Source organism: Symphalangus syndactylus, chromosome 14, assembly GCF_028878055.3.
Source record: "Symphalangus syndactylus isolate Jambi chromosome 14, NHGRI_mSymSyn1-v2.1_pri, whole genome shotgun sequence".
In the NCBI taxonomy this organism is placed as follows: domain Eukaryota; kingdom Metazoa; phylum Chordata; class Mammalia; order Primates; family Hylobatidae; genus Symphalangus; species Symphalangus syndactylus.
In genome coordinates, this window is record NC_072436.2 from 98,718,877 (window position 1) to 98,735,451 (window position 16,575).

The 16,575-nt window shown below is 37.3% G+C and overlaps 1 protein-coding gene across 10 annotated transcripts in view; it reads right to left on the reverse strand.

Annotated features, from left to right (window-relative positions):
• Window positions 1-16,575, reverse strand: part of EML4 (EMAP like 4) — a 169,223-nt gene that overhangs the window by 79,236 nt on the left and 73,412 nt on the right. For all 10 annotated transcript variants that reach the window (XR_010115757.1, XR_008650929.2, XR_010115758.1 and 7 more), the window contains one exon: window positions 7,483-7,665. Coding sequence is in view for 4 of the 10 variants with exons in the window: in XM_055242956.2 (XP_055098931.1) it covers window positions 7,483-7,665 (183 nt within the window). In the remaining 6 variants the exon portion in view is untranslated. The remainder of the gene's footprint in view (window positions 1-7,482; window positions 7,666-16,575) is intronic.

The window sequence follows — 16,575 nt, forward strand, 5'->3', positions numbered from 1 at the left end:
AAAGGACACGTAATTCTGTAAGGATTAGGGACACAGTGCTCAAGAAAGGCTTCCTTGAAAAAAACACAGAATAAGGCCTTAAAGAATAAGAAAGAAATAGACAGCTGAAAGGGCAGTGATAAGATACTGGGATCCTATTGCAGTATGTGTACAGGAACAGAAACACTCTAACAGCAAAGAGAGCATATGTATTGAGTGGGTGGTGGTGGGGAGACAAAAAGCTCCTTGATGTGGCCAGCATGTAGTATAAAAGAGGGGATAGTTCAGAGAGAGGAGTTAAGTAGCATTCAGATGATGCAGACTTTATCTATAGAGAATAAAGAATCACTAAAGGGTTTTAAGTGGAAAAACAGAGTTCAATTTACATTTTAGAGAATACCCTCTAGTAGCCACGTGAAGAACTGATTTCAGGGCAGTGGTCTGAGAATAAGATGGTGGGGACCAAGACTTATGTAGCACGAACGAAAAAGTGAAGGAAGTTTTAAGAATCACAGTGGAAACCATCATAATGCCAGCATGAAGGTCAATAAAAACTTTTATACTTGATCATGACCTGAGAATGCTAATCATTATAGTTTATACTCCTTAATGACAGACTCAAGTAGATGACCTTACTGACATCTTAGCCTGACAGTTCCTAAATACAAATAAATTTCAGTGTATTGTAGACTAACACAGTAAAGTTATCACTAAGAACTGCTGCATATTCCAAAGCTCAAAATCTGAAATCCTTCTTGCTACTCTGGTACATATTATCTTCTTATTCTTGCATCTGTCCCAACCTGTCTCTCTAAAACTGTAATTTTATCACAACTTCCTGTTTCTATAACTAACTTCTTCCGGCATCAATTTACAAACAATTTATTGATTTGTAAATTGAAATTGTTTCTCAGCTAGCCTTGGGATGACTATGTCAGTGACTGTCCCTGCTTTCAAATAGTGTATGATCTAGTGGGAGCAACAAATACATATGCCAAAAGAGATGTACAAATAAAAATTTAAAACAATTCCAAAACGTGCCAAAAAATAGATCATTTTCAGGAGATAATTTCTGAGGCCTTTAAGATGGCTACAGTTTTGATCAGAAGGGTAGAGATAGTCTAGCTGATATTCCAAATCTTTTATTTATCTCGAATTCTCTATCACATGCCTCATGGCTCCAACTGTATACTTCTTCCACTCCTCATTTTCAAGCTCTTCGTCATTTTTCTCAATTGGCTGATTACTCCTGCTTCATTCTTTGAGAAGATTGAGGACTACGTGTACTCCATCAAATTCTATCTTCCCCATTTGGAATTTTATCTGTATACTTCTGCCTTCCTCTTATGTCACAGGAAGATGTACCCTTAGGCCTTTCAACTTGTGGCCACTACTTAAAAGTATATTTTGAGTGGAAGTGACAAAGGAGCATTTGACTCTCATATAGAAATGGCACTCTGTAAACAGTAATTGTTACCTGGTCTGAGGCAACACCTGCCAATATACAGTCATGCACTGCATAATGTCTTGTTCCACGATGGACTGCATATACGACAGTGGTCCAAGAAGATTCTAATATCCTATTTTTACCGTATCTTTTCTATGTTTAGGTTTGTTAGATATACATATACTTACCATTGTGTTACAACTGCCTATGTAACCTAGGAGCAATAGATTATACCAGGGGTCCCCAACCCGTGGGCCACAGACTGGTACCTTTGTGGCCTGTTAGAAACCAGGCCGGACAGCAGGAGGTGAGAAGCCAGCGAGTGAAGCTTCATCTGTAATTACAGCCATTCCCTATCACTTGCATTACCACCTGAGCTCAGCCTCCAGTCAGATCAGTGGTGGCATTAGATTCTCATAGGAGTGCAAATCCTACCGTGAACTGTGCATGTGAGGGATCTAGGTTGCATGCTCCTATGAGAATCTAATGCCTGATGATCTATCACTGTCTCCCATCACCCCACCATGGGACCATCTAGTTGCAGGAAAACAAACTCAGGGCTCCCACTGATTCTACATTATGGTGAGTTGTATAATTATTTCATTATATATTACTATGCAATAAGAATAAAACAACAAATGTAGTATGTTTGAATGATCCCAACACCTCCCCCCAACCCACCCCAGTCTGCAGAAAAATGGTCTTCCATGAAACCAGTCTCTAGTGCCAAAAAAGTTGGGGACCACTGGGCTATGCCAAACAGCCTAGATGCATACTAGGCTATACCATCTAGGTTTGTGTAAGTACACCCTATAATGCTCAAACAAGGAAAAAAATGCCCAATGATGCATTTCTCAGAATGCATCCCTGTTAAGTGATGCATGACTATACTTCTATACACAAAATAATGAGACATTCCATCATACCCTTCCACAATTACTAGTCATTTTAGTGTAAGGGTCCCACCAAGGCAATTCATACCTTCCTAAGCTGATGGATGTAATGCGCTTATCAATAACAACATTTACAGCAAACCTATGATCATCCCTGAATCCTCCCAAATGTTATTTGGACCAGGAGCTGAATGATACAAATCTGTGCCTTTAGAGTATCCCAGATTTTACATAATTAGCAATGTTTCTTTTGGAGAACTGATTGCTATATTTCAATTTTGCCTTTGGGTTCTTTCATTTCTCAAGTGGCAACTACAATGCTTCACACTTTGGCTTAACCAGCAATTTCCTGATTTAAATGACTGACTGCCACCTTCAGATAAATTTAACTTTTTAACTTCTGTATCATTGTGTACTAACAGTTTGTCTTCACATAATGCCACTGGGCTGTGTTCTCAAATTGCATTCATTTGGTCACCTCAAGAGGTCCTAATGAGTTTCCCAGGCACTAGCTGTGACATAATTCGTCTTCTTGGCTGCTAAAACTTCCAGTGTTCTCTGGGCCTTCCCTTTTGCTCCGAAGTACAGGTAATTTTTTTTTCTTTTGGCAAGGATTCAGCTGCAACTGGTGCATATATTGTGAACATATGCCGTCAAAAGGAAAGAATTCTCTGACAGAGGAGAAGGTATATGAAAAATTTAAGTGACTGGCCACCTTAAAAACTCATGGGAAAATTTTCTACCTCAGTCAAGTGTCCTGCATAATTTACTCAAGTAAAAAATGGGGCTTAGCTTTAAATACTGCTGGCACACTGGAGAAGATAAACTAAGACAACGAAATATATTTAAAGGTTAGGTGTGTTTCTGATTTTGGTATTTACTGAATGGCAATACTACTATGAAGCGACATAGCAGAATTTCATTAAGCCCTTACCACACACATCATTAACATTTACTTTTGATCATATCTGATGACAACTTATGTCCTTCCCATATCACCACCATCTAAGCAAAACCATAAAATAGCTGTCTTCAGTGATAGGGAAGTTGACTTGTCCTTTGAACCACAGCTTCATCAAAGGGTTCTACCCTATTTATCCATAGGAATTTAATTTGACCTCTAAAGAAAAATCTTCTAGAAAATGTAAATACCTTAAGATGATAATGATCATTTTCCTGTCAATAATTTATGTGATACTCAATACTATAAATTCTAATTTCACAGGGGCTAAAAAAAATCACACATAAAACTGTCTATAATATAAAAAATGACTTTACTTTTTAATTGAAGAAAAAAATACAAATTCCTACAAGATAATTTCATTTTTAATGTTATGAAAAACTTCATTTATTTGAAAATACTTTGCTTAAAATGTTTATTCCAAATTTTCTTACCACTAATTTATTCATCCTGTTTAGTATCAAAACTGAGATGATCTATTTTAGGCTGTACACAAATGTCAATAGTGAACAGTCACTTAAATTCCAATTTTTTTTTTTTTTTTTTTTTTTTTTTTTTTTGAGATGGAGTCTTGCTCTGTGCCCCAGGCTGGAGTGCAGTGGCCCGATCTCAGCTCACTGCAAGCTCCGCCTCCCAGGTTCACGCCATTCTCCTGCCTCAGCCTCCTGAGTAGCTGGGACTACGGGTGCCCGCCAACACGCCCGGCTAATTTTTTGTATTTTTAGTAGAGACGGGGTTTCACCATGTTAGCCAGGATGGTCTCGATCTCCTGACCTTGTGATCCGCCCGCCTCGGCCTCCCAAAGTGCTGGGATTACAGGCTTGAGCCACCGCGCCCGGCCTCCAGTTGCTTTCAACGATATGCTATATATAAACTCCAAGATAAAGCTGTTCAGAGTTGCCAATAACATGATGAAACTTTACATATGTATTTCTCTCAATGTCTTAAAATCACTATTGGAAACATAATTAGTTGGACATATTTTTCCATTAAAGGAAAATACAGTAATTAACATGAATTATGCTCATCTATCAAATAATTATTTTCTCAAATTATTATATAATCAATACCCCCATCAATCCATTTCATAGACTGCCTGTGTTCCAGGTAACAGAGTAACTCAGAATGAACCACCTTAGCATATTATAAAACAGCAAAGTTAATTATGAAGTATAATTTAAAAATCAATTGGAAAAAATCTCTAATTAATAAGGTTATTAAAAAGAATTAAGAGTTAGTGTTATAAGTTCCACAGAGATGGTTCTGTGGCTCCAGAAAAAGAGCCATTAACAAAACTGATCCTAGACTCACTTTAGAGACATAGGAATTATGACTAAGGATAATTAGAAAAGGATCAGAAAGGACAACTTACAAAAAATAAGCTGCTGGGGAACAGGAATTATAGCTAGTTAACTGTATTTATATTTCATGACATTGAGAAGTAGGTGCTAAATAACTCATGTGTCATATAAAATACTGTGTATATGCTGGAAAAAAAGCAATCTTTAAATTTCTTTAAAATATTTCAGAATTTTCTTTACTGAAATACCTTAGTAGATACAATATGAGAGAAAATATCTTTAAAATTTTTCTCAATTTATGTAAAATTACAATGTACTATTGTTTCAGCATATTAAAAAGACTTTGGAGACCAAGGTAGATCACTTGAGCCCAGGAGTTTGAGACCAGCCTGGACAACACAGTGAGATTCTGCTTGTACAAAAAAAAAAAGAAAAGGTTTTAGCAGGGCATTGTGGTGTACACCTGTAGTCCTAGCTACTCCAGAGGCTGAGGAATGAGGACCACTTGTGCCCAGGAGTTTGAGGTTACAGTGAGCCTGGGTGACAGAGTAAGACCGTGTCTCTTAAAAAAGTTTAAAAAAACTAATATAAACTATTTAAAATAAGCCTTTAAAAATGTGAATAGCAATCAAACATCGTTATCATTTTCTATTATAGGTTTTAAAACACTTATATGTACCCTCAGGTTCTGAGTCTATTATATATAGGAAACCTGTTCTTCCCCCTCTACACAAAGCTTGTATTTCCTATAAAGCCTATATACATTAACAGATCTAGCTCCTTATTCTACTCTAAAAATCCAAAATCCTCCTATAAAAATCAATTTATAACCAAACAAAATTTTTTTCTGGCTTGATCTTCTCGGTCCTCAAAGTTGGCTCTCTAAATAAATAAATAAATAAATAAATAAATAAATAAATAAAGCAAGCAAGCAAGCAAGCACAACATAACATTTTATTAGTCAAAGTGGTTTCTATCAAATCTTTTGCCAAACCCTCAGGTCCCTTACCCTTTGTCATTGACATATTTATCTCACTATCACTAATGAAAAAGATCGATCCTTTCTTCCATCTGACTCTCCACTGTAAATACACAGACCCAGAGTACATGAGGCTGAGAGGGAAAAGAGTGGTAATCACAAAACCAGGCAGAATGATACTCACCTTTCCTCCACAATAAGTTTCCCGCCTCCATACCCTCAGGGTCTCTCAGCATCTCTTTCAAAGGTCTACGGTCTTCCATTCTCCGCTTTAACCATTCCAAACATGCATTCTCTTTTTTTCTATCACTGAGGACCTATCTTTGCACCTAAAGGTTATCATTGTCTCGATATATATTCACAGTTATCAGGGCCAGAAGTTGTAGTTCTCAAAGATCCCTTCTCAAATTCTCAGGATACTTGCCTCATCAATTACCACCCCATTTCCCCATATTGGTCTTCCTCTCTGCTGCCTTTTTGTCCTCAACCTATCTTTGTGCTCAAGTCTATCACATATTTTTAACATATTTTAAAAAGTAATTAAAACTGGCCTTCAACATAGCATCCTCTCCTAGCTATTACCACCTTCCTCCACTCAGGTGAATTTTTGAGAGTGGCTATATTTGTTGCTCTCAATTCTACAATTCTTTATTGCTGCTTCTCAAAATACTGGTATTTGATTTGCAGTTCTACTACTCCACTAAAATTGCTTTTGGAGAGGTTTCTAATATTGCTGTAAATGCCAAATCCAATGGTCATCTCTCAGTCTTTGTTTTATTTGACATCTCTGTAGCAGTTGGCAATGTGCATCACTTTTTGTGCTATGCTGAAATGTTGGAACTCCCAATGGAACTACGCCGGACTGCCTTCTCATTTTACATCCTTTATGGCTTCAACTATCGTCCATAAGAGGAACATTCCCAAATTCTTATTGCTAGCCAAGACTAACATGAGCACTAGATCCATATGTAATTCAGCTACCAATATGTATCTCTACATACCATATACACCCTAAACAACATTCAGAAACTGAATTCACAATCTTTCTTCTAAATCTGCTTCTCATTTGCTGGTTGGCTCACTGTACTATCTCCTAATCAGCTAGAATTTGGGAGTTATGTAAAACTCCTCCCTAGGTTAATAATTTACATTGACTTATCGAAGTAGTAAGGCAAGCCAATAAATGTCCTCACTTTTCCCATTGCCAAAATGGGCATAATCATGCCTATCCCCATATACTCTACCAATAAATCAGTAAGAGACATCAAATGATATGTTCAAATCTTGATTCATGTCAAAGAATAATAAATTCTTTCTTGGTGGTTGAAGTAAGGGAAAAGGTACACTGCATCTGCTCCAAACTCAGAGCAACAGGGTCTTGATGACTGTTTCTCTCAACCTTGAAAACTCCCAATACTGGAAAGTTAAAAGTCCCATTATACTGGGCTAGTAAGCTTCAGAGCTTAAATTTTTTCAGGATTCTGCTAACAACGACAGAGCGTTCAGAATAAAGCTATTTAAACTATAATGATTTTAATTATGTTTCTGTATTGACAACAGAATTAATTTTAAAAACACATGAGTGCCTACCAGCTATGTTCAATATGAAATGAGAGACACAAAACGATGATTCAGTTCCTGCCCTCAGTAAACTTATCATCTAGTTGGAAGATACTAACTTCACACCAATACTGTGACATAAAAAACCTGTAAGTATAATCAGTGTATTACGCAAAAATTCTTTATTTTAAATAATAAAGAATAAACTTTCAGAACTTTTTGGGAATTAAAAAAAAGGAAATGGAAAACAAACTATAATCACAAGTAATCCACATAAAAAACTAGTTTTATATTTCCAACTTCAACTTTCAAAGAAAATATTGCAAAAAGCAAGACTCTTTTTAAGTTTACAACACAATTACCTTTACTTGAGACTGATTTTTTCACTGAGGCCACATGATCTTCAGAGATTGCAAGACGCCTCAAAACATCAGCCAAAGCTGCCTTTAGCACAGTGATTTCATCTTCTTGTTGCTGAACTCGTGACTCAAGAGCTGACAGGCGATCTTGAACATCAGAAGTACTTGCAGCAGAAATACTATCATCTATAAAATAAAATATGGAATATTTTTAAGTAAACTGCTTGAGAAGTAATTTCTGATAAGAAAAACTATCCCAGATAAGACTTACAAAAGATGAGAAAAATTCTGGCTAGGTGAAGTGGCTCGCGCCTGTAATTCCAGCACTTTGAGGGGCCAAGGCGGGCGGATCACTTGAGGTCAGGAGTTGGAGACCAGCCTGGCCAACATGGTGAAATCCCGTCTCTACTAACAACACAAAAAATTAGCTAGGCATGATGATAAGCTCCTGTAATTCCAGCTATTTGGGAGGCTGAGGTGCGAGAATCACGTGAACCCTGAAGGTGGAGGGTGCAGTAAGCTGAGATTGCGCCACTGCACTCTAGTCTGGGCAACAGAGCAAGAGTCTGTCTCAAAAAAAAAAGGAAATTTCAAAACAAAAAACTCTGTAACATCCCATCATGTTGACACATATTAACTTCTATAAAGATTTTTATAGCTATCTTAATTTAAAATAAGTTAATAAATTTCACAAATAATTAAAATGGTGACAACTGTCCCCATGGTCAAATTTCCCCTATTTTTACAACATCATCTTAATTGGTTTTCTCACGAAAAGGCTCCCTAAATACATCATCTTGTAGACATCAGGAAACTTGCAAGAGAGCAAACTATTTAACCTTTCTTAATTACAACATTATTACCATAGTTCTCTCTGAAAACAGAAAAGGCATATAAATCACTTCTGTTTGGCTTTATGTATCAGATAGGGAGTCTATCACCTTAACCAACAATGATGAGGAAGCATCTTTACTACTTTACTTTTTACTATCATACTCTCCCACACCCCACAGAAGTCAGTATTGCTATGTAATTAACAAAAGACTTTTTGCTGCTCCTTCTCTCCACCTAACACCACAACCTCTTTTAAAAAAAGGTTTTTATGAAGTACATACTTAATATTTGCCTTAGGTATGTAACAACAACAAGAGAAAGACTATTCAAATAAGGCCTAGCTATACCACAGCAATTACAAAGGACTTGCAAAGTTACATAACTTTAGACTATACTACTGTATTTGTTGGGTCAATCAGAATCCAAACATATAGAAACATCAATTGCCAGCTGGGCGCAGTGGCCCAAGCCTGTAATCCCAGCACTTTGTGAGGCTGAGGCGGGCGGATCACGAGGTCAGGAGATCGAGACCATCCTGGCCAACAAGGTGAAACCCCATCTCTATTAAAATACAAAAAATTAGCCAGGCATGGTGGCGTGTGCCTGTAGTCCCAGCTACTTGGGAGGCTGAGGCAGGAGAATCGCTTGAACCCAGGAGGCAGAGGTTGCAGTGAGCCGAGATCACGCCACCGCACTCCAGCCTGGCAACAGAGCAAGACCCCATCTCAAAAAAAAAAAAAAAAAAAAAAAAAAAAAAGAAACATTCATTGCTATTGGTTCATTCAGTATAAGCAGGAAAATTCAGGAAAATAACTAACTGTTAAGTACACCCTTGACTTACACTGAGGGGAAGTTTTAGATTCTAATGTAAGAGTTGTTTGGACCACACTGAGATAATTTAAATGACTGTTTCAGTCATTCAGACAATAAGGCATAATGTACTGTTTTTTTCTCATACTGAGATAATATGCTATGGAACTTAACAATTTAATTCAAAGTTTAAAACCACCACCACAACATTTAAAAACCAAAGCTATCACCATTACATTATGGAACAGTAAACAATATTCATATTTCATATTTAAGATCATATACACCACCAGACCTCCCATGCATACATATCTACTCTCTTCTGTCTTTACTAGTATTTCACTGACAGTCTTATCTTTGAGAAGTACTGATACTGAAGGAAAAGTTGGGTTTCATCTTTAATTTAGACTTCAAATTCTGGTTCCATACTAACTAGTTACATAATCTTAGGCAAGTTATTTTAGTTCTTTAAGCATTAATTTCTTCATCTTTAAATAGGATTGTTTTAAGGAGGGTGCGCCTAGGATATGTACAAAGTACAAAAGTTAGAATTTGAAAGCTTTGAGCACATTTGTTTCTTAAAGGCAGATGTGTCCAACTCTGAGATGCTTAAGGAATGATAAGAACAATTCAGTTTCTCGCCTTAGAAATTTTTATATTTTAAGTATTTTTCACTTCCACGGTGGTCTAGCTGAATTCTAGCTGATCTATATTCTTTGTAAGTATGTTAGACTATGGTCACTATTCTTTCTACCCAAAATTCTTTCCTATTCTCCTTCTTCTCACAGGAAGAATAGCCACTCTTGTCTTTTGTGAAACTCCACCATATTTCTTGGTCCTAGTAAGGCTGTCAATCTATGATGCCTCACTTTACCCTCTGCTCCCCATACTATGAGACTGAACCATATAAAATGACGTTTTCAGTTGTATAAATATTACTATTAGAAATTTCAGCTGGACAAGGCAGCTTATGACTGTAATCCTAGCACTCAGGGAGGCCAAGGTGGGCGGATCGCTTGATCCCAGGAGTTCGAGACCAGCCTGGGCAACGTAGTGAGAACCCATGTCTACAAAAATGGAAAAAATTATCCGGGCATGGTGGCACGTGTTTGTAGGCCCAGCTACTCAGAAAAGTGAAATGGGAGGCTCACTTAAACCCAGTCAAAAATGGGTTTAATTCAAGGATGCAGTGAGCTTTAATTACACCACTGCACTTAAACCTGGGTGACAGAGAAAGACCCTGTCAGAAAGAAAAGAAAAAAGAAAAGAGAAAAAAAGAAGAGAAGAGACAACACGAGAAGAGAAGAGAAAAGAAAAGGAAAGAAAAGAAAAGAGAAAAAAGGGAAGGAAGGGAGGGAGGAAAGGAGAGAGAGAGAGAGGGAGAGAGGGAGGGAGGAAGGAAGTTAGTTAATATTGCTCAATCTAATACTACCACAGGAGTAGTAGTCATGAGATACAGGATAGGCCAAATGAACCCCTCTTGAATTTCCCACAGATAAGAGTTATAGCCCATCCTCCTTGGTTCTCCATCTACGAGGATGTCACCCTAGGACTGTCAAAAATAAAGGTGGTTCTAACTACCTTGTGTTCCAGTTCTCGTCTCTGAAGCCTTGGCCCTTCAATTCTGAGAGCTACTCCAATATTCCTCCCAGCTAATTATATAACCTAATAAATTCACTTTTTGCAAGCCATTATTTGTAAAGCAAAGGTCGTGATTAAGTCAGTAAACTATATGGATGTATTTTTCTAAATTGTTCTCAATTCATGAAAGATGAGCTATACCTTTATATTATGACCACAGATAAAATGCTTATATGATTTTTGTAAACATATAACCTGCTTAATTATTCTGGGAGGGCAGCTGAGCTACTAGATCATCAGGCTATAACGCCAAGGTTAAGGTGCTACGTTTTAGTACCAGCTTGGTAACTTTTACCTTCAGCAAACTTTTACAAACTTTGATTTTTTAAAAAATGACTAAGGTGTTCAAGTTGTGTGAAACTTGGATCGTGACAAGAAAGGTGGTTCAGCCTGTAAAATTCCTACCCAACCGTGATAGACACTGTGAGACACAAGAACAATTTTTCGAAGGGCATAACACATACAAAGTTAACTATTAACAATGTCCTGCATTTATATTGTGCCTTTCATATTTATTACCTCAGCTCCCCCCCCACACACATACACACATAGTCTATATTTTATATTGGAGGAAATAGCTCAAACTAAATAACTTGCTCAAGGTCACCAAACTAATCTAGGTATCTCAGACTCAAAGACAAGTCTTTTGACTCTCAACTTAAGTGCCTTTTATTTTATTCCATGCTGCATTCTATTCCATGCTGCATTCTAACAATCATCACATGAGGACCAAACAAATACATCCTTTCACAAAGCCACGCAAGGGGCTTAAACTACTGAGTGATTTAATCAGTTTTTTGTTTCAGGAAGATCATTTTGGTTGCTGTGTGAAAACAGTATGGAACAGGATAAGAGTAAACACAAGAACAGACAGGAGGCTACTGCAGTAAACCATGTGAAAGGTGATGATGGCGTATGTTAGGGTTAAGATGTTCAAGTGTCTCAGTTTCTCCAGAACAAATATGTCTCCTATCTCAGTATAAATATTATCATAATGCCCCCTCTTTCACTGTCAAGTTCCCTGACTTGGATGATCAATTACAGGGCCACTAGCAATGGCAATGTAACAGAGCATAGTAGTTGATCGCCAGAGTTCGTCATAGCTCTAATTCCTTCCTGTCTAAAATCCTGGCTCTTAACCCTTTCAGGGGCATGAATTTCTTTGAGAATTCAATAAAAGCTGTGGTAGAATAGTGCATGAACTCTGGTATTACACTGACTAAATACATCTATTTGTTTGCTTTTTTTTTTTTTTCAAGACTCACTCTGTCGACCATGCTGGAGTGCAGTGGTGCAATCTCACTGCAACCTCTGCCTCCTGGGTTCAAGAGATTCTCCTGCCTCAGCCTCTATTAGCCGAGGCTCGGAGTAGCTGGGAGATTACAGAGGCGCGTGCCACCACACCCAGCTAACTTTTATTATTATTTTTTTGTAGATATGGAGTTTTGCCATGTTGGTCAGGCTGGTCTCAAACTCCTGACCTCAAGGGATGTGCCCGCCTTGGCCTCCCAAAGTGCTGGGATTACAGGTGTGAGCCACCATGCCCGGCCATCTGTTTGCTATTTACCGACTCTGTGACTGCTTTCTTCATGTGTAATTTACTCATGTGAACTGGTACTTACATCAGGCTTGGGATGATTAGATGAAATAATGCACAGCATGGCCATATAGGGTGGTTACAGTAAGTTACTATCCTATATTGATGTTCTTTATTGCACAGTTTATTATTGCCACAAAATTAGAAATGACCTAAAGTCTAAGGATGAGGTTAAATAAGCTATAATATGTCCATACCACAGAATATCATGGAATAATTTAAAACAACAGAGTAGGAGCATAAGCTAAAAATTTGAAAGATCTACAAGATGACTTAAGTGGAATAAGCAAAGTACAAAACAATATGTACTGAATAATTTATAGACACACATCAAAACACACTTTTAAAAATTAACACAAATGTATATATAATGTACATGGAAAGAAGTTGTGAAGTACACACATCAAACTGGTAACTGGGTTACCTCTGGCTAGGAAGGTGAGATTAGAAAAGTGGAAATAAAGAGAAATTTTTGCTTTTTAGTGTATGTATTCCTGTATTATTCAAATTTCACAATAAAAATGTGTATTAATTTATGCCTTTTAAGGTAAAATGCATTGCTTCTGAAGCTTAACTTCTTAAAACAAGTTTCCTCCAGTTAGTGTTCCAATGTTACAAGGAACATAGCAAAGCAGAATGCAAATAAATTTCTATCACAGATTACTAAAACAAGAACAGACACTATCTTAAAGTGCAACAACCCCTCTCATCATTTTATAAATAAGTAAACTAAGACTCTGAGACATCAGGTGAGTTACCCATGGCCACACAGCAAACTGGAGTCAGAGTTCCTTCCTCTGATGACTATATTATCCACTGCTCTTGTTCTTTCCATTTTGAAAACTTTGCTCTTACTTTTTTCACTCCCAATCTCTAAGATGCCCCCATTCTCATTCACAATAAACTAAAGGATATAATTGTTCAGTAAATGAATATATTTTCTGAGGGCTACTAACATTCCCTTTTCTTGATCAAGTAGATTAGATCATTTTCCTTACACCCCCCACCTTTTTATAGAGTAGGAGTATAAGCTAAAAATGGTAATCCCCTCCCTTTAAAAAATTTTTGGTATTGCCCCCCGGTTTTTAAAAATTGTTGCTCCTTCTCAAAATAGTTTCCAGCTTTGAAGGTTAAAATAAGAAATACAAATGAATTCTCAAGCATTTTTGAACTTGTTAAGAAAAAAGTAAAGAATGAAGAGAAAACGGAGATCCACAAACCTCTATCAGTCTAATCTATTTACTGGCATGAGTCAGTCTCTTTTTAGAAATACAAGGAAATTTATATGTGACCTGTAAACTTTGTATTTTAAAGTTTAAAATATTACAGTTTAAAGAACACAATGACAGCTATTCATTACGCTTTTATTACACTGAATCACAGTTAATTTATTTTCTGAACTGTTGAGAAATGTGTCATCTTTGCAAAGGTAAGTATATTGTGTTTTATTATAAATATCCAAAAGTTGGCAATCCAGTATCATATCAGAAGGAGACATGCCTACACATTCTAGTACCTTTGGATTTTACTGATTTTATATCTTTCTAAAACAGAATACTTACTGTCTTGTTTTCTTAGTGGGGGCATACAATCATAATGTAACCACTTCTTGGTGACTCAGTCTTCATTTAGAATATTAATTACTACGCTGCAAGCACTGTGGCGAAATGATGCCTTAGAGGCTATTATATTTCTAATTAAATAATTGAGAACCATGGCTCAGGCCTCTAATTCAGCACTTTGAGAGGTTGAGGCAGGAGGATTGCGTGAGCAGAGGAGTTCAAGACCAGCCTGGGCAATCTAGGGTGACCCTGTCTCTACAAAAAAAATTAGCCAGGGGGTGGCAGCACACACCTATAGTCCCCAGTCCTGAGGCAGGAGGATCACTTGAGCCTAAGAGGTCACAGCTGCAGTAAGCCATGACTGTGCCACTGCACTCCAGTCTGCGTGACAGAGCAAGACCCTGTCTTTAAAATAAATAAGTAACAACTTTTTAAAAGTTAGCCAGGTGTGGTGGCACATGCTTGTAATTGAGGGGCTGAGGCAGTAGAATTGTCTGAGCCCAGTTCAAGGCTGCAGTGAGCTATAACTGCATCACTGCACTCCAGCCTGGGCAAAAAAGTAAGACCCTATTGCCAAAAAATAAAAAAATAAAAATAAAATTACATTTTTAATTTTCTTTTTTGTAGAGATAGGGTCTCACTATGTTGCCCAAGCTGGTCTTGAATTCCCATCCTCAAGCAATCCTCCCCTCTCAGCCTCCCAAAGTGCTGGAATTATAGGCATGAGCCACTGCACCAGACCACATTTTTGGTTTTCTAATCTTTCTACTTTTCTCCTTACCTCTTTGCAGTTAGGATTAGCTATGCCTATCCATAGCAATGCTCCCTTTCCAATCTAATTTCCTACATTATGGGATATTGAATAACTAAGCTTTTTGAACTGTTTATATGAGAAGTCTCTAAAAGGAGGACCTCTTCTATTTTAAAAACATAGTACAGGTTGAGTATCCCTTATCTGAATTGCTTGGTACCAGAAGTGTTTCAGGTCTCAAATTTTTCAGATTTTGGAATATCTGCATATACATAATGAGATATCTTGTGGAGGGGATCCAAGTCTAACTACAAAATTCATTTATGTTTCACTTACATCTTATACACATGTCCTGAAGGTAATTTTATACAGTATTTAAAAAATAATTTTGTGCATGAAATAAAGTGTATACTGAACTATCAGAAAACAAAGGTGTCACTATCTCAGACACCCACGTGGACAACTGGTTGTTTTTTGGCATAATCATCATTCCTGACTCTGAACTTACATGCTACCAATAAGTAATCACTTTTTAAAACTTATTCATACTTAAGTACTTAACAGGAAAATGCAAGCCAACCTCTCCTCTTCCTCCTCAACCTATTCAACTCATGTTGAGTAGCTGAGATGACGAAGAGGAAGCTCTTATGATAATCCATTTTGATTTAATGAATAGTAAATGAAATTTCCTTATGACTTTCTTAATAACATTTTCTTTTCTCTAGCTTACTTTATTGTAAGAGTACACCATATAATATATGTAATACACAAAAATATGTGCATCAACTTGTTGTTACCAGTAAAGCTTCTGGTCAATAGTAGGCTACCAGTAGTCAGGTTTTTGGGGAACCAAAAGTATACGTGGATTTTCGACTGAGCGGGAGAGGGAGGGAGTTGGCACCCCAAACCCCCATGTTATTCAAGGGTGAACCATATATTAAAACCCATATCTCCACCACATACAAAAATAAAATCCAAGAAGAATAAAGAATTAAAGGCAAAATTATAAAATCTTTAGAAAATAACTACAAATGTCTTCATATCCTACAAACAGGAAGGTCCTAAAAAAGATACAAAAAGAACCATAAAATATTGATACTTAACTACAATAGAATTCAGATGTTTGGTCTCCAAAAGACATAATAGAGAAAGTAATCCATAAACATGGAAAAGATAGCTGTAACACATATAAATGATAAAAATTAGTATCCAGACTGGGCATAGTAGCTCATGCCCACAATCTCAGCACTTTAGGAGGTCGAGGGAGGAGGACTGCTTGAGTTCAGGAGTTCGAGACCAGCCTGGGCAACATGGCATCCCTGTCTCTACAAAAACTAGCCAGGCATGGCGGCACACACCTGTAGTCCCAGCTACTTAGGAGGCTGAGGTGGGAGGATGACCTGAGACCAGGGAGGTTGAGACTACAAACAATTCTATAGTTAGTCAAAGCTTTTGCCAGTCTTTCTAAACACCTCACAGAAAAGGAAACATAAATGGCCAACAAACATAAAATGAGGCTCAAGCACCTCATTAAAAATCTTGGAAAGGAAAATTGAAACCATCCAAAATACCATCTTATGCGTACCAGACTGGCCAAAAACGTAAAGTGACACAACATCCAGTGTTCCCAAAGATATGGAGGGACACAAGCTCTCAAACATTACTGGTAGAGAGTGACCTGTTTCAATGACTTTAGGGGGAAAAAAAACCTTGGCAATATCTAGTAAAACTGAAGACACACACATCCTATGACCCAGCAATTCCACTGTGTGTTACCCTAACCTAAAGTAAGAGTCAACAAACTTTTCTGTAAAGGGGAAAATAGTTAAATATTTTAGGCTTTGCAGACCACACAGTCTGTGCAGCAAACTACTCAGATGTGCCTTTGTAACACAAAAACA